Source organism: Protopterus annectens, chromosome 6.part1 (assembly GCF_019279795.1).
Source record: "Protopterus annectens isolate FY-2018-M chromosome 6.part1, PAN1.0, whole genome shotgun sequence".
Lineage (NCBI taxonomy): Eukaryota > Metazoa > Chordata > Ceratodontiformes > Protopteridae > Protopterus > Protopterus annectens.
In genome coordinates, this window is record NC_056738.1 from 261325163 (window position 1) to 261348820 (window position 23658).

The window sequence follows — 23658 nt, forward strand, 5'->3', positions numbered from 1 at the left end:
AACAAATCCTGAAAAGGCCTGCCTGAAATAACATAGAACCCGGGATCCAAAAGAAAATACATCTTAGAACAAAGGCAAAACTTTACAAAACAACTTGTAATCAGTGTTGCACAAGGAAAAAGGGCATCCATTGGATAAGACCTTGGTCACCCTTCCTCCAGAGAAACTTAGGGGCAATGTGCAAAAAGTCAGGATGTGAAAAACCATTAGAAAACCACGCATTAAAAAACTGAACTAGTACTTACAACTGAACATCAGAAAGACAGTGGTAAAAATGATATAAAAGCCCATCCCACCCCACCCTGGGACAGAATCAACCTTAAAAGAAGAAATGGCCCAATGAACCTCAAACAAGGTAATAGGTACATCAAGAGCAGCCCTAAAATCAGCTGGCATTATCAGAATGGTCCATGACTTAGCAGGAGAAACCTTACCAGCATATAAAGAACACAAATAAGAATTAATTTCTTGCAAAATATCTTCCTTAGTACAACAACATCACCAGAAGAAGTTAGCAAACTATCAGTAAAGGTCTCTGTCCTAAGCATACGCTTGCCCACATAAGGAAGAAATCTCTCACCCCTACTCTTAAAGGAGTGAGCCATGTTCAAAGAACTACCTTGACCGAAGCAATATTGTGCAAATGCAGCTCATGAAGATGCTGAATTGCACTAGCAGGTTCCTGACACACAGCAGATTGAAAATCAACATACAAGGCATCAGAAGACTGCTTAAACTGAAAATAATAAGACCGGGCAAACCAATTATAATGAGCAACAAACTTCTCCTTAAAGGCCAACCACCATGAGGACAGAGAATGGAAGAAAGGCAACAGAGTGACATGATCATCCCTTAATTCAGAAACAACCTCCTGCCAAAAAGGAGTAAAAGTCCAGGGAGCAGTATATCTAGGCAAACCCTTACCCTTAGGTAAAGCAGAGGAAACACCAAAGGAAAATGACAAAGCACTGTTGTCAGTAAAGGGTACAAAAGACAAAGGAGAAACTACAGCAAAGGTGGGAGAACAAAAACAGTCATCAATACGGGTGTGTGCAGTGCCATGAAAATAAGTAAAAGCATCAGGGCTACACACAGTAAGGGAGGCCAGGTAACAATGCACACTAGAGTCTTGCCTAGATCTACAATCCCATGGTATAACACCACAACTGAAATCCCCAAAAAAGAATGGGACAGTCAATAAGAAAAAAAGGTCATAAGAGTCAAAACAATAAACGTTGTTCAGCTACTGAAATAATGGCATAGACAATACCAAAACATATAAAAGAATGCCTACACAATAAATCCACCACCAATGCCCTATCAGGTAAAACATGAACAACATCCCTACCACCACCACAGACTTATTATAGAGAACCACAATGCCAGACCAGCAATCAGTCCCCAAAGACCAACACCCCCCGCCACAAAACTTCCCATTGCAAACAAGAAGCAGAAGACATTTTGCCCACATCTAACAAACAAATAATACCAGAAGAAAGGGAATAAACCCAAGAATGCACACTCTAAAGACACCATGTCATTTATATTACAAAAAAAAAAAATAAAGACAGGTCAACCATCAGTAACCAAACTAGAATAATCATCCAAAGCCCTTTTAGTGCATTTAACCCTTAAAGACCTACATTTGGAACCTGAAACTCTGACTGGGACTCGGACAAATCAGAACTAACATCTGACACACAACCAACACCCTCTGAGGAGCCTAACACCTTAGTACTGGCATCTGTAGAAGAGGCATCAGGCACCCCCATGCAACCTTCCACTGAATTCTAATATTTCAGTCCCTGTAGGAACAACATAAATAATAGGTGAAAGGGAATCCCATTAGAAAGGCCAATACCTTCAGGGCCTGGTGAGCTAATAGACAAAGAACCAATCTCAGAACCCCCAGAAAGAGTTACAGGAACTGAAGCTGGTAAAGAAGGAGGCAGTGGGTCAGGAATGAGATCCACAGCCTGCTGCAAAGAAACATCACCAGGCACAACACTAGAAGCCGGCTCAGAGACAGTAATAGACAAAACATTAGAGGTGTCAGCTGAAGTAGAGACTGCAGAGGGCACAGCAGGACAACCACAGTCCCTTTGTGAACATAAACACAAATGACACCAATGGGAACAAGCAACTAGCAAAATGCTCAGATGACCCACAATAAGTACTTCTCCTAGAAGGACATGCAGACACCAAATGTGAGAAGTCACCACAAAAAAAGCATGATTTAGGTTGTCTTGCATATCTCAAAATACCCTTCTGACCAGCCAATAAACAAACACCAGACAAATGGGAAACTCCAGTATCTAGCACATGTAAGGCCACCCAGGCCCAATCCCAAACGTCACCAGCATCAGTATCAAAATACTTTTTCACAGAAAAAACATCTTCACAATGTAAGAGCAAAAACTTTAACATGAGCCTAAGTAACATAAATAGAATGAAAATACAAAACAATTTTATGCTTATAACGAATATCTACTTCACACAACACATAGTCATACCAAGGCTTCTAGAATTATCCTTGGAAAAACTGGAATCAAAAGCAGAAGCAGCCTCTTGAGTTTCAAAATAAATATCAGGAAAAGCATCCCTCCCCCAGTAAATAATAGGAAGCAAAGACTGAACTGAAACAGACAAAGGCTTTAACAAAGAATGCCAAATAAACGTACATGATAAAGGCTGACCCGAAGCAAATTTTAAATGCACCAAAGGTTTAGAAATAATCCTTGCCTATCCATGAGACCCAAGTTGACTGTTAGAAGCAGAAACTGACGTTTTTACCACAGCAGCACAGGATTTCTTTAGAAACAACAGTAGAAGCAACAGAAGCTACAGCACTAGTAGAAGTAGCCAGCTTCTCCACTGGCAAAGCTAAAATAGCAGGCAGTGAAGAGTAGAGTCTGAGAACAAGCCTGTAGTTCCATAGAAACACCCCAATCAAGTAAAGTTAAATTATCAGCATCTTTCAAAACAGTAGAACCTTCAACAGAGGTCTGCAAACTAGGCAAAGAAGATACACCTGAAAAAGACACTGAAACATTATCAGAAATGTTGAGCACTAATCCAGACATTCTCTAAAGTATTCAATGGTATTTATTACTGCTTGGTTGTAACTTGATTAAAGTGTAGCTATCATTCAAGTCTTTTGGATTAAGCACTTGGGCTTCAGACCAGTTGTTTTACATTAGGAAGGTTTGTGGCAAGCACTGTGGTGGCAGGACAGGTAGCTTTCATCCTTCTAAGTTGGGAACTGCTGATTGAGAGCCCAGTGTCCAAGTGTATTAGTTCTGGTTTAGGCACTTGGGCTTCAGGCCAGTTATTTTACATTAAGAAGGTTCGTGGTCTGCACTCTTGTGGGAGAAGAGGCTGGACTCTGCCCTTCTGAGCTGGGAATTTTCTGGTTAAAGGTTTATAGTGCCTGAATATTTGAACTGTATCTTACTGAAATTGGTTCACCTTGTTTGCTCTAGCATAGACTAGATCCAGGCCTACTGAATCTAGCTTTGTTTATATACTTGTTGTTTGTTTGCTTGTTATTTCCCTGGAAGCTAATTCACCTAATACGCAACTTCTCAGCTTCTGTGGATCACTAGTGATATCTGCATTGCTTACTGTACTTATTTCCTTGTTTCACTTGAAAGAAAGTTACTGTTTGTCGTTTTGCATTTAGTTACTTGTATCACATTGCACTCAAGTTACCTGGCACTTGCTCACTAAAGCAATTATATAAGTCAGCACTAAAATTAAAAGCACTACACCCTCACTCCCCACTGGCCCTTGTTTTCAATTAAGGATTTCCCAATATTATTCTAGCATGTCCAAAGGTCAGTTGTCAATCTCCTCTCGGTCCAGCTGGTGAATCTGGGAATCTTGAGGCAATGTTATAACTGCCTCATGTACACAGACAACCCTCTCCTCCTCCCACATAACACAAATACTTGCGAGAGATGCAGCTATTTAGCCAAACTGGAGGCTGAGCTCTCTCAACTCAGGACTGGCAAGACCAGACAGGAGGAGAAGGCAACTACACACACCACAAAACCAGCCTCACATAATGCTACCACTCCACTGAATCAAACACATAAACACACAAAGACATACTCGGAGGCTCTGAGTAAATACTTACCTAAACAGCAGAGGCCTCCAAAGCAGACACCCAAACAACTGCTACCTCAAGACAAACCACAAGCAACACATAAACCACAAAAGCAGTGTGCAAAGCAGTCACAGCCCTTAAGGCCAAATACAACACCAAACATACTTGTCATAGGTGACTCCATAGTCAGACACACTGACGTCCCACTCACCAGGCTGAACAAGGAGAGGGTCACAGTAAGCTGCCTATTGGGTGCTAGAATCCGTCACATAACACAAGCACTCGGGTCACTCCACAGCAAGTACAAATATGACACAGTCATTGTCCATGCTGGTGTGAACGACCTGAGACGTACCTCCCAGGACTGCATGAAAAGAGACATAGAGGAGCTCTCTGATTATGTAGCCCAGGCAGGTATGACCCTAACCCTGAGCAGTATCCTTCCTTCACCAAGAATGATGCCACAATATAGAGACAAGATGATCAGCTTTAACAATTGGCTTAATGTCTGGTGTCATTCAAAGGGGATCCAGTGTCTGTCTGCCTGGGATGACATGCTTGACAAGCCACGCTGCTTCAAGGGACGGCTTGCACCTGTCACCCTGGGATTCCGGATATTGGCTAAGGCTCTTGCCACCCCCATAGTGCCTTTTTAGGCAAGGCTCAAATTCTAAACCTACCACCCTAGAAAACAAAAATGGGAAGAAATTGAGGGTAATGCTGCTCAATGCCAGAAGTCTAAATCTCAAAATGCACGACTCGAGGCCCTTCTCAGTATGGAGAACATCGATGTCTGTGCTGTAACTGAAACCTGTTTCAAGGCTCCTGAGAGCACCCGGCACTATTAGGTTTTACCTCATATCATGCGTTCCGGCCCCAAAACCCGGACCACTCCACAAAAGGAGGGTGTATCCATATTCATAAAGGATACTCACACCTCCAGGTTGGTGGCAACGCATGAAGCTTCGAAACCATCCAGGTGCAACTAACAATAGGCAAAACTGCTCTACAAATTGTAGCATGCTACAGGCCACCCTCTCAAACTCAGGAACCCCACACAGCCTTCCTGAAGACACTGGAGGGTATAAATGTATCTCCAAACACCATCATATTGGGTGACTTCAACTACCCGAATATAGACTGGGAACATTACTCAAGCCCTAACTTTCTAGCCCAACGGTTCCTGGAGTTCATAAATTCAAATGCCATGGAACAGCTAGTCACTGTTCCCACGAGAGGAGAAAATATACTAGATCTCATTGTCACAAACATGGGGACAAAATGCTCCACACCGAAGTATATCCCTCATTGGTGAGATCTGATCATAAACTAATCTCACTGGAAATCCACATCCGCCCCACCCCAAACAAAAGACCATAGTGAAGAACTTCTCTAAAGCAAACTTCACACTACTCAAGACTGGTGTGGTATCCTTCAAGGCCCCTGAGTCAGAGGAAACCACAACCCAAGCTGCGGAAGCCCTTACAAATGCCTTCTATGAACACCTCCAGGACTGCATGGATCAGGCAATCCCAAATAAAACCAAGACTCTTTCCACAAAGGGCAAACGTCCAGTCTGGTGGACCCCAGCCATTAACAAACTTTACAATAAGAGGAGAAAGCTATTACATGATAGAACAAAATCCATAAAAGGGAAGTCACCCTGATCATTATTAGTAAAAAATACGAGCACTCATAAAATCAACTAAGGTCAATTTTGAGAGAAAAATTGCCATGGATTCAAAGGACAATCATAAGGCCTTTTTCAGCTATGTTAGGAACCTGGGTGGAAACTCACAGATATGCTCAGAATTAGTCCAAAATGATACAAAAATCACTGAACCCACAGACATTGCCAACATACTGGCAGACAGGTTCAGTGCAAACTTCACCCCCCTCCCCCCCCCTAAAGGAGAGATAACTATCCCAGCCGAGTGTAGCCTCCCGGACATCTCAAATGCGCAGGTGAAAGCTGCTCTCTCTAAAGCTAAAAACACAGCATCAATGGGACTGGATGGTGTCCCCGGCTGTGTGCTACACGAGCTAAATGAGGAATTAAACCCGCACATAAGGCAGCTGTTTAATCTCAGCCTTACCACAGGATACGTGCCCAAGGAGTGGCGACGGCAACTGTGGTCCCACTCCACAAAGGTGGCGCCTCACGGACCCTGGTAATTACCGCCCCATAAGCTTAACAAGTCTAGTCTGCAAAGCTATGGAGAGGATCATAATGGAGCTCATAAACAAAGATATAGGGGACTTGCAGACATTGGACCCGACCCAGTTTGGCTTTGTCAAGGGAAGATCATGCCTTTTGAACTTGGTCGACTTCTTCAAATAGTCACCAAGGCCATTGATGAGGGAAAGGCAGTCCATACAGCCTACCTTGACCTTGCAAGGCTTTCGACACAATACCCCACTCGGGTATTGTAGAAAAACTTACCAGCTTAAATGTAAACCCATATGTCACAAGATGGGTTGCAAACTGGCTTAAGGACAGAACCCACAGGGTTAGAGTTGCTGGCGCTGTGTCAGACTCCAAGCCGGTCACAAGTGGTGTCCCACAGGGCTCGGTCCTTGGCCCCTATTGTTTGGCATCTACTTCTCAGAAGTACAGGCCAACATGGGAGGACTTTGGCTGACAAAGTTTGCAGATGACTGCAAACTGGGCGCCATAGTGGAAAGTGCATCGGACACTGATATCCTTCAGAAGGGACTCACGGAAACAGATAGCTGGTGCCAGAGCCATGGCCTGAAGTTAAACGCCAAAAATGTATAGTCATACCCTTCGGGAAAAACAAGGTAACCCCAAGCTACCATATAGGTGGCAATCCACTAAGCATAGAAGAGGTTATCAGGGACCTGGGGACCCAGGTTGACAGTGGCCTTTCTTTTGACACTCACATTGCTAAAGTGGTTAGAAAGACCTTCTACATTGCCCACCTGATCATGAAGGGATTCACATCCAGATCTAGTGAGGTCATTGTTCCCCTGTACTCTTCACTTATCAGACCAATGATCGAGTACAATGCCCCATTCAGGATGTATCTCACCCGACATCTGCAGCAATTGGAGAGACCCCAAAAGTTCCTCACCAAAAGGATAAAGGGACTCCAAAATCTGTCATATGCTGCCAGATTGAAGAAACTCCAGCTCTATTCAGTCGCATACCGTCTGCTCAGAGGTGACATGTGCCTGACATACAAGGCCATGTCCAACCCGGAATTAATGGACATGCTCCACCTCAAAAATCCAAATCCACCAAAACCACTAGAGCAAGCGACTTAAACCTTAGCACGGATATAAATAGGACGTGCTGGAGGGATAGATTTATCACTCAGAGACTCCCTATGCTGTGGAATAAAATCCCGGTCCATGTGAGGCAGAGCACCTCGCTGACTCTGTTCAAGAGAAATCTAGACCTGTGGATGGGAGATCGTAGGTTTACCCCGGGAATCATCTCTGGGTCACTGCTGGACAGAGGCACAACAAACTAATGGGCACAGTATTTTTTCATATAAGGGGTGGCGTAAGCCACAATAATTTGGGCTAGGCTTATAAATGCCTTAGGGCAGATAGCCTAGTATAAACCTATGAACCTATGAACCTATGAACCTAAACCAAATTAGAAACAGTATTAGTAGAAGCAGCAGCAGGAGCCAAAACTCCTGCATCAGAAATGGCCGCCATCTTGCTTCAAGCAGAAGTGAAAGCAAAGACTTCCTAGGGTTTGGAAAAGGCATCCTCTTTGTTCCTTTAAGAATTTCTAAATTTATTTCAAGTTTTTAGCTTTTGGTATTTAAGCCCTGCATTTGAGCAGGTTTCTGGTTGGTTGTACCAAGCTGAACTGATGTGAGCTACCAGCCACAATTCTGAGCTGAGATACCAAATGACTAGAGGCTTCTGAGCTTCCAAAAAATTATAAGTTGCCTGTTTTTTTCCCTTATTTATATTGCCTGCCACCTACTTTTAATACTGTATTTATATACTGTGTATTAATCTACACTACTGTACTGCAATTGCCTGCCTTACTGTGCCTGTTAAATTGAATTTGATTGCTGTTTTCACTGTTTACTAAGCTCTTTTTGCTATTTTCACTGCTTAAGTATTCGCTGGTGTTTTTCATTGTTGCAAAGTAATCTGCTCTGCTTGTTCTGATTTTCCCACCAAGAAGTGTTACAATAAGTGATTTGTTAGCTGTTTGAAACCTTCTACAGAGTCTTCTTGCTGATTTTATGCTGTTTTAAACATTTTTAGTGCCTCACTGTTATTTTTTCTGCTGTGTTAAACATTCTCTTGTGGTTCTCACTGAAACTAGGGTAGCTAGTAGCTGTAGTATAATCCAGATACAGGTTTGTTTCATCTGGGTCTATTTGTAGTGGCTGTTTGTTCTGAGCATGTTTTCCAGGCCATCTTGGATTGGAAGGGGCCTTACTGCACTCTAGTGAGAGGATTGTGCTGATTGGAACCTGTCTGGTGAAGGGAGTTGGTCTAGGGCTTGGAATAAGCATCCTCATTGGTCCTTCTGAACCTTTTTAAATTTTTTTTCAAGTTTTTAGCTTCTGGTATTTAAGTCCTGCATTTGAGTTCAGCATCACGCTTTGCCACTCAATTGTGCACCATAGCCATCCAGATTAATTAAACACTTTTTCCCTTAGTTACAGCTACAGCACATTAGTGTAGTCCTCATCCTTAGTACTTTCCAGTCAAAGAAATACTGTTAGTGAGCAGAAACCTATTAAATTACCACAAAAAAAAAAAAAAAAAAAAAAAAAAAAAAAAAACAGGCAGAAATATCCATCCACTGAGCTCCTCCTTCATCGATCCTGAAAAGTGCCCCCCCCCCCCAGTGACAACAGTCTTTAACCTAGTAGAAACCTATTAAATTACCAAAAAAAAAAAAACCAGGGAAAAATATCCATCCACTCCTTCATCGATCCTGAAAAGTCCCCCTAGTGACAACAGTCTTCAATCTAGTATTATGGATAGCTGCATCATCCTTGTTTCTCCTGGCAACCTTGTTGACTTGGGTCTCTTGCAGCAGTGTAGCAATTGCCTAATGTACACCAACAACCGTCTACTAATAACACTAGTACAGAGTGTGAGAGATGTATCTATAGCAAAAATCTTAAATCTATGCTCTCTCACACCCACAGAGTAACACAGAAGAGGTTGTCAAACCACCTACCACTATACATGCACATAGTACCACTACTTGTACCATAGTACGCATCCAACACAAAATCAACATACACAGAGGTTCTCTCAAAAAAACTACTGAGACACCAGAGACCTCCAAAACACAAGACTGCTACAACTAACACAGTTCCCACAGCAGCTGTGACACATAGCAACACCAGTGTCTCACCTATCAAGCCAATAAGGAATAACCCTCAAAAACAAAATTTTCTAGTCATTGGAGACTCAATAGTGAGACATATGGATGACCCACTCACCAGGCTGGAGAAAGTCCCAGTCAACTGCCAGGATTTGTCAGATCGTGCATGCACTCAGGTCTCTCAGCAACAAGTACCACTGTGAATCTGTCATAGTTCATATTGGAGTGAACAACCTGAGATGTACCTCACTGGACTATATGAAGAGAGACATAATTGAGCTCTCTGAGTACGTGTCCCAGGCAGGTATGTCCCTAGCCTTGAGCAGCATACTATCCTCATCTAAAAAGATGCCACAGTATAAAAAAAAAAAAATGATTGATTTCAATAATTGGCTTATCTTTTGGTGTCATTCAAAGGGGATCTAGTTTCTGTCATCCTGGGAAGCCATGTTCAACAAACCTCACCACTTTGCCAGAGACGGTTTGCACCTGGTACCTCTAGGCTTTCAGCTGCTGGCAAAGGCTCTTGCCTCCCCCTTAGTGCCTTTTTTAGGCAACGTCTTGAAAACAAACTTACCAATGTGAAATTTGCCAGTCATAACAAAATAAGCTTCATGCTGCTAAATGCTAGAAACTTAAACCAAAAACTGCAAGCACTTCTATCACTGGAAGATGTAGATGTCTATGCAGTCTCAGAAACTTGGTTCAAGGTCTCAAAGAGTACCCCAGTCTTGCAAGGTTACAATGCCTTACACACCTTCAGACCACAAAATGAATGTGTGAGAACCAAAGGAGGTGGTGTTTCTATCTATATTACAGATACATTCACCTCCTGTCTAGTTAGACTGGACAACTGCATGGAATTGCTCCAAGTTAAGGTTATGGTGGGTATGACCCCATTAAAGTCAAAGCCAGTTATAGATCCCCCTCCATAGGTCATGACATGCACAAAGCCTGCTTGACCAAACTGGAGACAATCCAAATATTAGCAAACACTCTATCTATGGGGAATTTCAATTATCCCACCATCAACTGGGAAACCTATGCTAGCCCTAACCTGCTAGTGCAAACGTTCCTTGACTTTAACTCAAATGCCCTGGAACAAATTGTTCATACCCTGCCAAGAGGAAAAAACATACTAGATCTGGTCCTCATTAACATGTCAAACAGATGGACTACTGCAACTGCCAGACCCTCATTAGTTAAATATGACCACAAATCAGTCACCTTTGAGCTGCCACTAACACCACAACTCATAAAGGGTGAAATCAGACTAAAAAACTTCAAGGCAAACTATACCCTCCTAGGTGAAGGTATAAATGCATTCTGAGCCTCACCCCAAGATGGAAGTGGTAACTACACCGAAGCTTACACTAAAGCCCTGTACAACCACTTGCATAAATGTACAGACTCAGCTGTACCAGAAAGAATCAAAGCCAAAGCCTCGAGTAAAATCAAGCCACCATGGTGGACATCCAGCATCAACAAACTTTACAATAAATGCAAAAAGTTGCTGTCCATGAAAACAGAAGCAAGACCCCAACAATGGAAAAGCACCCTCTTCAGCCTCAACAGGCAAATAAGAGAACATGTCAAATCCACTATGGGCCTCTTTGAGAAAAAACTTAGCTAGCACAGCCAAGAATAACCATAAGGCCCTTTACAGCTACATATGTAGCCTAAAAGGTAGGACCCAAGCATGTGCAGAACTAGTGACCAATGGTATCACTCACACTGACCCCACAGAGATAACAAACCTGTTAGTGGATAGGTTTTGGTGAAAATTTCACCCCCACTCCCTCCAAACCCATCGCAATCCTTGTCCTAACCCCCCCCCTACCCTACATATCTGAAGAACAGGTCATCAAAGCCCTCACCAAGGCATAAAACACAGCCTCTATGGGACCAGATGACAACACAGGCTGTCTTCTAAACAGACTAAAACAAAAACTAGCATCACCATTATGTACCCTTGTCAATCATAGTCTAACCACAGGCTTTGTTCCTGCGGAGTGGAGAACAGCAACAGTTACTCCCCTTTACAAAGGTGGCCTAGCAACAGACCCTGGGAATTATAGACCCAAAAGCCTGACCAGCCTCATCTGTAAGGCCATGGAAGTATCATTACCTCATAAATAAAGACATAAGCGGCCTCCAAAAACTGAATCCTACCCAATTCAACTTTGTCAAGGGTAGATCCTGCCTGATAAATCTTGTGGATTTTATCAAAAATGTGACAAGGGCCATTGATGAGGGCACATCTGTGCACACAGCATACCTCGACTTGGCAAAGGCTTTCGACACAATCCCACACTTAGGCATTACCGATAAACTTAGCAAACTGAATGCAAACCCCTTTGTTGTAAGCTGGGATACTAACTGGCTCACAAACAAGAAACACACCATCAAAGTGGGTGACTCCACATCAACCACCAGACCTCTTACCAGAGGTGTGCCACAGGGGTCAGTGCTGTGCCCCTACTGTTTGGTATATACTTCTCAGAAGTTCAGGTCAAAACTAAGGGGTTGCGACTGACCAAGTTTACAGACAACTGTCAGTATACTCCAGAAGGGTCTTATGCAGACCAGTGACTGGTGTCTTAGTCATGGTCTCAAACTGAATGCAAAGAAAGGCATCATCATTCTCTTCGGCCCAAACAATATCCCTTCACTCTATCAAATCAACAACAATACCCTGTTGTAAGGGACTTGGGTTCACAAGCTGACCACAATCTTAACTTCGACCACCATGTATCTAATGTAGTAAAGAAGACTTTCTACATACCACACTTAATTAGTAAAAGCAACGCCTCAAGAACAAAATAGGTTAAAACCCCTCTATACGTGGCACTAATCCAGCCCATAATTGAGTATAACACCCCATTCAGCATGTGCCGTACAAAGCACCTGAAGCAATTGGAAAGACCAAAAGATCAAATGACTCCAGCGTGTGCTGTATACAGACCGACAAAAGTACCTGTTACTTTATTCTGCATCATACAGACTTCTTAGGGGCGATTTAAGCTTGGCTTACAGAACAATCTCAGACCCAACCCTAATGAACTTGCTGCACATCTGTAAATCAAACGGGACTAGGGCCACCCACTCCAGGGACCTAAATATGGCCTGTGACTTAAATAGAACATGCCAGAGGGACAGAGTTATCTCCCAGAGACTGCCGTATCTTTGGAATAGGCTACCTATTCATGTGAAACAGAGCACTTCTTTGACACTGTTCAAAAGGAACCTGGACGAGTGGATGGAGTCCCATAAATTCTTACTAGGAATAGTGTCCGCCACCCTCCTGGACATGGACAGTCATTACTAAATGCATTTGGGGGTATTAACTAACATTTCTATGGTATTACATTGGGATGAAATGGCTAGGCTTGAAATTACCTCTAGGTTGATAGCCTAGTAATTTCCTATGATCCTATAAAGAAAGGGGACATCCACAACTGTGGACAGTACAGAAGTATCAAACTCCTGTCAGACTGCATGAAAATTCTGGAGAGGGTGATTGATAAATGGATATGCAGAGTAGTAGAAAGTAAGATGGGAGGTGAGCAGTTTGTATTCTGAGCAGGATGTAGCACAACTGACCCAGTGTTTGCAGTTAGACAGATAGATGAGAAGAAGCCTGAGATGAGGAAAGAGTCCAATTGGGCATTTCTAGACGTAGAGAAAGCATATAACAAGGTACCAAGAAAACTGATCTGGGTAGTCCTGTGGTGGTTCAGAGTCCCAGAAATAGTGGTGAAAATTAATGTAGGCTATGTACAAGGACCCAATGACTCAAGTACGAACAGTGTTTGGTCTCACAGAGGGGTTGCTAGTGGGAGTGGGTGTGCATCAGGGTTATATTCATAATGGTGCTGGACTACATTAGCAAATAGGTCAGATGGTACAGTTCAACAAAGTTGCTGTATGAAGGTGATGTGGCATTACAGACAGAATCTCAGCAAGAACTTTAGCAAAAGTCACATGGGATGAAAATGAGTACAGATAAGACAGTTTTAATGGCAGCAAATGGGGGGAATCAGAAGAAGCTAAGAATTGAGATGGAAGGGAAGATAGTAGAACGGGTTAACAGCTTCAAGTATCTGGGAGGGGTTGTTGAGGAGAAGTGAAGTCTGAATGAAGAGGCCAAAGCTAGAATCAGAGAGGCTACAGCCAACTGGCAAAGAGGGTCAGGTGCAGTGTATGACAGAAAAATGCCAAAGAAGCTGAAAATGAAGGTGTACAAAACAGTGGTATGTACAAAATCTGAGCAGTAAAAGCACAGCAGATGTGGAAGCTAGAGATGATGGAAATGAAGTGCCTGAGATGGGTGGTAGGATGCATAGTGTGGGGCAGACAAAGAAATGAGGACATAAGAATAGAAGTCAAAGTAGCCCAAATGCAGAAAAGATCAAAGAGAACAGATTATGGTGGTTCAGGCACATGTGCAGAAAAGCAGTAGACAATCTGGTGAAGAAGGTTTGGGACAGATAGGAAGAGGGCAAGAGGAAACATGGGCACCCAGCAAAGAGCTAGATGGATTGTGTGAGAGAAGATTTGCGACAGTCAAGCATGAGTGTTGAAGAAGGCAGGAGTGTGATACTGTATCAAGAGAGATGGCGACAGTTAACACAACACCTCAACCCCATGTAGAAAAATGGGAAAAAGGGGTTAACGATGATGCTAAATGTACAATTAGGCAGTTTCAAGAATATCAGAAAGACAGGAATAAGGTATAGCTTTAGATCATACCTCTCAACTTTGCAGATTTTCTCAGAATGTCTGAATTTTTGCCTTATATTTTTGGTCTGTTCCTCATAAAATCTATGATTTTCTTGTAAATTACCAAGGGCTGAATTCATTAAATAATTACATTCATTAGAGTTTCAGACTTCATATCCTTCAGAAAATGCACAATAATGCAAATCCTGCTATTCTGCAACTTTTTAAGTTTATAAGAGCGATATTTAAAATCTGTCTTTATTGTTGGGCCTTTGCCCCCCCCCCCCCAATCATTTTAGGCTTTGTCCAGATTTCTTGCTCTAAGAGGTTGAGAGGTATGTTTTAGATATAAACGTATATAAAAATGTAAGTAGTAGCTTAGACAAACTTAATCAAACTAATTCAAGGTAATCCTTATATACACACAACTCCTTTACACCCCAGACATGCATTTCAGACCATATTACATCACAGATGGCTACAGCATCCATATTAGTTACAGATGCTAGCAAATCCACAGTGGCTATCAATGAGATAAAAAAAATAGTTTATTTGAAAGAGGATATGGCACACATTCTTCTTCTTTCGGCTTTTCCCGGTTAGGGGTCACCACAGAGGAGCACCTGTCCGCTCATGATTGGTAGTGGAGTTTTATGGTGTTGAGTTGCCAGCCCAGCACTTAGCCTTCAACGGGAAATTCTGAACAGCAACACTGTTTAGGGTTATGTCCTAAGCTACAATTTGCTTTTTATGCAAACTCTGTTGACCCACTGCAGCATAACCTTTCTACTAGGCAGGGATACACTACACTCAAGAGATGTGCTAGCTGGTATCTCACCTACAAATTGATAAAGTGTATTTCTTGATAATGCCACTCATTATTTTAATGCTGTACAGGTTATATATCTGACAGGTCACTGTGGTGGCAGTGGTGGTGTGCAGTGGATTTTTTTCAATTCCTCTCCTTCTGCTGTAGTTTCTGTAACTGCACGTCCCTTGTACTTCTTGGATAACTTAAGTCTACAGGCCCAGTAATTTCTGCACTTGTTTTTCCTCTAAAAATTGAATTTTGTTTCCCATCTAGGGCAAAAATGTCTTGCATATATTTCCAAGTGTGCACAGTATGAGACTTGATTATAGTATGTTTGGAATGTACTTCCTCATGTATGGTGCTGCCTGCGGGGAGTGTGTGTTTTATACCACTTCTTGATGTTCTGCATGTCAATTTTATGAGCATGTAATTATGTGAGTTGTGGTCTCTCTCTTTTGAAACTCAACATTATGGTAATTTGATGTTATTATATAAACCCCAATAAATAACATTTTAAGGTTCCTTGCATTGGAATTAATTATTTTAATGCTTATTTGCCACATTAGGTATTAGTTATTATGTTGTTATAATTATATATAGTTGCAATAGCTATCACCAACAGTAATGCAGTAAGCGTAAATAATTAATAATGTAGCTGCCATAGGAGACCTTTTACTTTATTCATCACTTATTTTAACCTAATTTAGTAATATTAGTATGGGGATCTCATTTGGTGAATTATGTAAAAAATGGCCTTCTCATGCAGTTTTTAATGGGCAATTCTTTATTGATGATGCTATTTTTTGTCTCCTTATCTTTTAGGATTTCAGCCTTATTTCGGTTTCTGCAGCAAAGGTGGAATTGTATCACTGAAGAGGCACATTTGGTTTTTGAAGCTTTGCTAGCTGATGGAGATGAGGAATCGTAAGAGCCTGCCAAAATCATTGCAAAAATGAGCAGCCAGTAAGCATCTGATCCTGAAGCAGTGAGTGAAGGACTTGCTTTAAAAAGAATTAAGCATAGGAAAAGAAAAGATCCTGAGGCATTCACGGAAAAATATACACCTATTACAGCTCCCACAGGTACAGAGGTACATGGGGATGCCCAAACTGGTGGAATATGACAGTTGCAGCAGATACGTGAATACATGCAGTCTTTTTTTAATGCTTTAAATGAGAAAGGTTGGTCTAGGTTGTTTGATTTAGGTGGTGACCAGGGTTTACCATTCAGAGAAAATCCCTGGAAATATGGGTGAAAATAATTTGTGTAACCTCACTTTTTCCCAGTTTCCTTTAACTAATAAAATTATAAAAAAAAAAAAAAAAAAACAGTAATTTGAGTCAATTATAGGTAAGGCAAGATGTGATCCAGGCTTACTGTTGCATAATCTTAGTGTCAACAAGCATGGTTGAGCAATTATTGCACACGTTCTCCAGTCAGTTAAAGAAAAATTTGCAAAGGGATTATGTGGAAATTTTTGATTTCATCGATTTGGTTGGAATCCAATATATAGTCAACTCCAATATACCAGGGGCAAAAGACCTGCTTAATGCTTTGGCCATCTGAAGATGTTCTTAACTTGTAGAATGAAAGTGCTTACCAATTTTAAATTAACAGGTTCTCTGGTAACTTACTCCCAATGTCTGTTTTTCTGATGTTCTTGTTAGGGAAGGGTAATGCTGATGGCGGTTATGAAAATTTTGAAAAGCAGTAAGCCCAAGGCTGAGCCCTGAGATATGCTAATTTAGCCTGCACTGAGTATAGAAAGAGTTTCTTACTCATATTTTAAGGGGCCATCCACTCAAAGAAATACTTATCCAGTTAAGTCCACTGGAAATGAGTTTGTAATGAATATGTCTTAGAGAAGCTGAGGATGTTGGACAGTGATGAGGACCTCTGTAAAGTCAATGAAAACGTTCCCATTAAGTCTGTCATTATCCATGGCACGGTATATGTGATTGATGAAGCACAAAGTGGCTGGAAGTATTTCTTCTGTTTATTCAAAACAAGTCTGTAACAGACAAGCTAGCACATACAAATTAGAAACACAAAGTTTCAATTCAGTTTAGGCAAAAACAAAATGTTATTACTGAGCAACAACAAAGCAAATAATGTATAAATTACATATAGTCTATCTATCCCTCTAGCTTTCTGTCAGTCTATCTATCTATCTATCTATCTATCTATCTATCTATCTATCTATCCATCTATCAGTCTGTTTATCTAACAAATCAGTAGACACCATGCTGTTTAGGAGGAGACATAAGCTGCAGACATTATCTCACAGACTGTGCTTATAACTAATATCTGACATAATTTCACAACTGCACAGCAGGTCACATTTGCTTCTAGTCTCTGTTTATAGGAGATACCTTTCTACAGTGTCATCACTTTAATATTACTGGACTATGTACTCTAGCCTTTAAGGGAAATCTGCAAAGCTGCTACACTGAATGGAAGCCATTTATTAAACTTTACATTGATGGATATACTAATATATGCTTCTTGAATGGCTCTAACTGAATACTTAACTGATATGAAGCATAAGAACATCTTTACACAAAGATGATAGTTTGATGTTCTCTGTCTTGAATCAAAAGATGCCTACAACAAAGAATCTATTTGTCTCTTTTACCATTCTCCATACTTTACATGAGTAATTTGACTTGGTTCTGGCAGTTAGCCCAGAAGATTAAGGATCTGAGCTGTTAATGAGGTGCTTCCAAGAGCCAAGGATAGAGTGTTTGAATCCTTCCACCTCTGTTTGCCTATTGTGCGACTCTAAACAATTCTCTTGACCAACAGTGCTCCTGGCTCATCCCTGAAAAGGGATACTTGTATACAGTTAGCTTATCTGGTGAACAATGTATAAAAAAGCACTGGGTCTTTCCTCCATATACAAACAATTTTCAAGGAGTTACTTTTGCCTGTACTGGTCTGCTGAAACAATGGCCCTTGTCATGAAAGGAGATATTGCCAGACCAGCTATCTGGAATTTTGTAAATAATTATATGCCATTTGTAAATATCAACATGATTTATATAGAAGTGTGGCAAACAGAGATACTGCCAGCCCCGCTATCTGGACTTTTGTAAATAAATGTCATTTGTGAATATCAACATGATCCATATGCTTGTGATACAAATGTATTAGAACTGTTTGTCATATAAGATGGTTTGTACAGATGTGTGCTGAAGACATATTTTATAAAGTACTGTTTAAATATGTAACCACAGTATACCCTACTGGAATAAAACAGAAATTTACCTGCACTATTGCAACTGTTTAGATGTGTATATTTTAACGGTGGCAACTGGGACATAGGAGGTTAACCTCAGAAAAATAGTTGAAATTAAATTACTGTATGGCTGGGCTATAAAAAAGATGTTATCTTTCAGTTTTAGTGCAGCATGAAACATAATGTCTGTACTAGATAAGTTTTCTGTATTGTCTTTAAATGTGGGGGTATGTAAATTATTTTATGTCTTCTACCATTTGCCAAAAGATCTAAGGTCTATGTATTTTCACAGGTAGATGCTAAATATTGCTAGCTTTCAGCAGCGGGGGTTTAACTGGGATAGAGTCAGATGACAAGAAAGTATGTCACTCTGCAAGCTATCCTATTTGAGATATTAATTTAAGAACTTTCAGAGTGAGAGATAGTATTCTGTATTTTGACTTTAACCTGACATCAATATCCACTTACCACATCTGCCTTGCTTGCTCTGAAGTTATTAGGGTACAGTAATTCTATTAGATACAGTCAGGAATATAACAAAGGTTACCTTAGATGTTTTCCTTTATTTGTTTGAGACTGTCTTGTAATGTTGTTTTAAATATTTCCTGTAATTTTGAAGTCTGGTGTAACTGTAAGTATGTGCTGAGCATTTTCTTGTTCTTTTATTTATTATTAAATATAGTTAAACCTTTCATTGTGGTTGGTCTGTATAGAGACATATTTAAGTTCTGAGAGTACTTGCATATGTATTTGGTGAGACAATGTAGGCCACTCCTAATAGCCTTGCTCTTGGTCAAACTACCATTTGTATTGATAATAACATTACACAGTAAAATTGGACACCCTTTGTTAAGGGCCTTAAAGTAGCTGATAAAGAGGTAGCTGGTGGCAGTAATAACTACCTTATAGAAGGGGGCATAGCTAGCAAACCTGTGCCAGCCTTTCCCAGGTGTGTGTGTGTGTGTGTGTGTGTGTGTGTGTGTGTGTGTGTGTGTGTGTGTGTGTGTGTGTGTGTGTGTGTGAAATTCCCCGCTTACTCATAACTGGTGGTTACAATTAACCAGGTACAAACCCTGAACCTTGGATACAAGGACCTGCATTCTTTACCCACACCACCACTTTTGTGATTCAGGGAGTTGAGTCCATATCTCTCAACTGTCCTACATTTCACAGAATATTTGGCTCATACTTTTGGTCTGTTCCTCTTAGAATTTGTGGTTTTGTGGCAAATCAGTGAGAACAGTATTGGTAACACAAAAAACTATTTCAGCAACTTTCTAAGATTATACAAGCAATATTTAAAATGTGTCCCTGGTTTTGGGCCTTTGCCACCCCCAATAAATTTTGGCTTTTTCCCACATCTCTTCTGTTGTAAAATTGAGTGATTTAGTTGTGTCAAGTGGATGGTGCAGTGGTAGTGTTGTTACCTCACAGTAAGCGGTTCTCTGGTTTGAGTCTTGGCTGGGGTGCCTTCTGTGTGGAGACTGTGTCCTCCCTGTGTTTGTGTGGGTTTCCTCCCATGTTACAAAGACATGCATCTGGAGCATTTCTCCCTGGGCTTCTGGTGAAAATTCCTTGTTCCAAGTTGGACTTTCCCAGTAAACAAATGTTAAATACACAAAAAAATTTACAAGGAGCTGAGAGCTTCAAGGGAAGAGAAGTTTAGTGCTGCTTATTCCATGTCTGTTTGCATTGTTAGTAACAAAACAGGTAGTAGCCTTACTTTTGATGCAGAAGGCTGTGGGTTCTACTCCACAGTATGCAGATGGATCGCTGATACTGTACTGTGTTGTAATTTAAAGAGAGTAGATGCTGCAGTCCTGTGAATGGCCTCCTTTGGAGGAGTTACCCAGTAACTATGAACCTGTTATCAGTTTTCCATCCATTCCCTATTGCAATATTGCTAGCTTATTTTTTAATGTAACATAGGTAATTTATTCTTCAAGGGCAACAGCCACTTTATTTGTAGATGAAACAATGAAGTTAAAAGTTGTTTCCTAGCAGCGACCTCTTCATTAGTTAGAGATCCCTTTAATGTGGAATTATTTAGATGACTGACTTCTGCAGAGATTTTGCATCTTTACTGATATTATTGGATTGTAATGACAGAAGTTTGAGTGGCCTTTTATGGTTGAAATTTTCTGAAATGTGTATTTTTGTCATTATTGGGTCATACATTTTGTTACATTTTGTTTCATTGCTTACTAGAAGACTGTACAAAACTACACACTTACAACACATTCTAGCAACTGGTGCTGTATTATAAAAGGAATATAATTTAATACAATCAGGAAGATGAATCAAAAAATGCACACATGCATGCATGGCCCTAAAATGTGTTTGAAAACAGCCCAGAGGAAAGTGTGAAAGGCTCAAAATCATGGGCAAATAAGTTTTACTCTTGTCACCGAAGCAATGGATAAAGGTAAAACAGTTCACACCACATTACCTTGACCTGGTCAAGCCTTTTGACACAATCCCCTACTCAGGTGGAGTACAAAAGATGAATAATGTAGGAGAAAACACTTCCATCACTAGCTGGATTGCCAGCTTGCTCACAGGATGCAGGAGATCAAAATAGGGGAAGAGGCCAGTTACCAATGGAGTCCCCAAGGGTTTGGTGCTGAGACTTTTTCTGTTTGGCATATACGTGTCAAAAGTAAATGGAAATACCAAGGGGCTTCGGCTGGCTAAGTTTGAGATGACTGCAAGCTAGGAGCAGTTATTGAATCCCCAAATGACTTAACCATCATGCAGGAAAGTTTGTCCTAAATAATAACTGTTGCCAAAATCATGACAGTGAGTGCCCTCTGAAAACTGACCCAGTTGTTTGGCATTTGGGAACGTGCGTGTACAGTGACCTAACTTTTGACCAACATGTGCCCAGAGTTATAAGAAATCCTTTCTATACTGCACAGCTCATAAACAACTGATTGTGACTAGATCTAGAGATGTTCTCCCCCTTTACAAAGCTCTCATTAAGTCAATTATTTTGTATAATGCACACTTTGGCATGTATCTGTCTAGCCCCATGCAATAACTGGAATACCTTCAGAGATACCTTACTAAAAGGATACAAGTCGTAAACAATAGGTCTTGTATGGACCACCTCAAAGATTTATTACTATACTCAGTGTCCTACAGAGTGCTTAGAGGTGACATGTCTGGCATACAAGGCATCCTCTGACCTAATACAGATGGACCTACTGAACATCAGCAAGCCAAATGGCATCAGAAATACTCAATCCAAGTATTTTAACTGAATGTTGTGGAGAGATGGATATATATCACAGAGACTACCACTGTTCCAGAACAGACTATCCATAAAAATAAAACAAATCCCGTCTATCCACATACTAATGCAACTTGGATCTAAGGATGGGTAATAGAAAATGTACTCCAGGATTGCCATTAATAGATAGAGGCAGTTCCTATATGCTGCATCCCTTACATAGGCCCTCTCAAATTATCCATGGTATGATCACAGTTATTCTCACTAGGGCTAATATACAATTATCAGACATGGGATAGGTAAGACCAATCAGAAAATGTTAATTCAAGCACCAAAGGGGAATTGGATAAACTTAAAATGTCATCCAGATGAACCTATGTTGTGGTAGTAAACAGTGATCTAAAAAGGGCAATTTTTTATAACTAAGTGCCCCTCTCACCCTCCGCCCCCCCCCCCCAGTCTTCAACAGCTTCCAGCGCCACTGTATAATGATCAGTATTTTTGCATTCACTCTGTTAAAATTAATATATTCAAAGGTTTTCTACTTTTTTTAGAGTTACAAGGCCTAACTAGGAAAGTTCCTACTACTGCAACAAGTTCCTCTTACTGCACAAGATAAGACCCTGTACTCACCATTTGTCATTTTCTGCACCAGAAAGATAAATATAAGCAACATAAAATAACAGTGCTCATACCTGAAAGTCATTGGATTTGTTATAATGCTGGTTGAGGATCCTGGCAAGCTCACAATCATGGAAAATGGTGAGTTTTTCAGCACTGGTCACTCCCTCGCCTACAGCTTGCCTGGAATACTTCTCCATCTGGATGTAGAAAAACTCTCTGAAGTTACTGAACCACTTGATTAACTGTGAGGTGATGCAGCGATTAAACTAGAGAAAAAAGTCACATAAAAACAATTAGCACTACATGGGGATCATTGCTGTTTCACTAAAAAACAAACTCAGGTATGTTAAGGCATGATATTCTCTTCCAATTATTTTAAATATGAAAAAAATTAATTTGAAGAAAGTGCAAATGGCATGAAATTCAAAAGGAAATAGGAAATAAGAAATGACATTTACCAAAACCATCATTTTTTGCAGAGTTGTAAAGCATAGTGGAAGTTAACAAATTCCTTTCACTAACTCACACTTGGCACTCTATGTCTGACCAAGTGTTGATAATATGTGATAAGGAGTATGTGGGAAACACAATACCCTGTATTACATATTTTCTGATAAAAATTGTTCATAGGTTCATAAGAAGTTACTAGGCTAATGGCCCTAGAGTCCTTATAAGCCTAGCCATATTTATCCTGAGTTACCCCAATTGCCGGTGGTTAGGTGAGTGAAGTTCGGAGAGGTAAGGGACTACAGTAGTTAATACAAACTTCTTCTGTCAAGAAGGGACATGGGCACACCCCCCAGAAGTGAATTTGTGGTCACCCACATATTGATCTAAGTTGCATTTGAAGAGGGCCAGGGACTGGCTCTGTTTCACATGAACTGGAAGCTTGTTCCAGAGAAGTGGCAGTCTCTGGGAGATGTATCTGTCTCTCCAGTATGACTTGTTCATGTCAGAGGCTAGGTTAGGATCCTTGGAGCCAGTGACCTTCCTGCAGTTCGATTTAGGAATGTGTAGCATTTCCATCAGGGCCGGGTCAGAGACTATCCTGTAAGGCAAGGACAAGGCACTCTTTAGAAATCTGTAGGAGATAGAATACAGTGACAGAGCTTTCAGTCTTTCTGTGTAAGACTTGTTTTGTGTACCTTGTCATTTCTCGGTAAGAAACTTCTGTGGTTTCTCCAATTGTTACAGGTGTCTGGTGAGGTATATGCAAAAGGGAGCATTGTACTTGATTACTGGTCTGATGAGGGCTGAGTATAATGGAATTATAACAGCCTTAGATCTAGATGTGATGCCTTCACTTATAAGATGTGCCACATAGAAGGATTTCCTTACTACTGTGGATACACGCTGGTCAAAGTTCAGATTGCTATTAATCTGAGTAAACAGTTCATGCACCACTGGGTCTACACTTAGGGTGCTGCTGTCTATAATGTAATTAGCAGGGATGTCAGCTTTCCCAAAGGGAATAATAATGCTATTTTTTCATTTAGCTTTAATCCATGGCTTTGGCACCATTCATTTTGTCTGCATTAACTCTGTCTGCAGTATATTAACATTGTTGGGGGACTCAATGACTGCT

At 40.9% G+C, this 23658-nt stretch overlaps 1 protein-coding gene across 1 annotated transcript in view; it reads right to left on the reverse strand.

Moving 5' to 3' along the window:
• The window catches only part of LOC122805330 (prospero homeobox protein 1-like), a 112229-nt gene that overhangs the window by 53405 nt on the left and 35166 nt on the right, over positions 1–23658 (reverse strand). The window contains exon 3 of the mRNA XM_044075416.1: positions 22145–22339. Within this exon, the coding sequence (XP_043931351.1) occupies positions 22145–22339 (195 nt within the window). The remainder of the gene's footprint in view (positions 1–22144; positions 22340–23658) is intronic.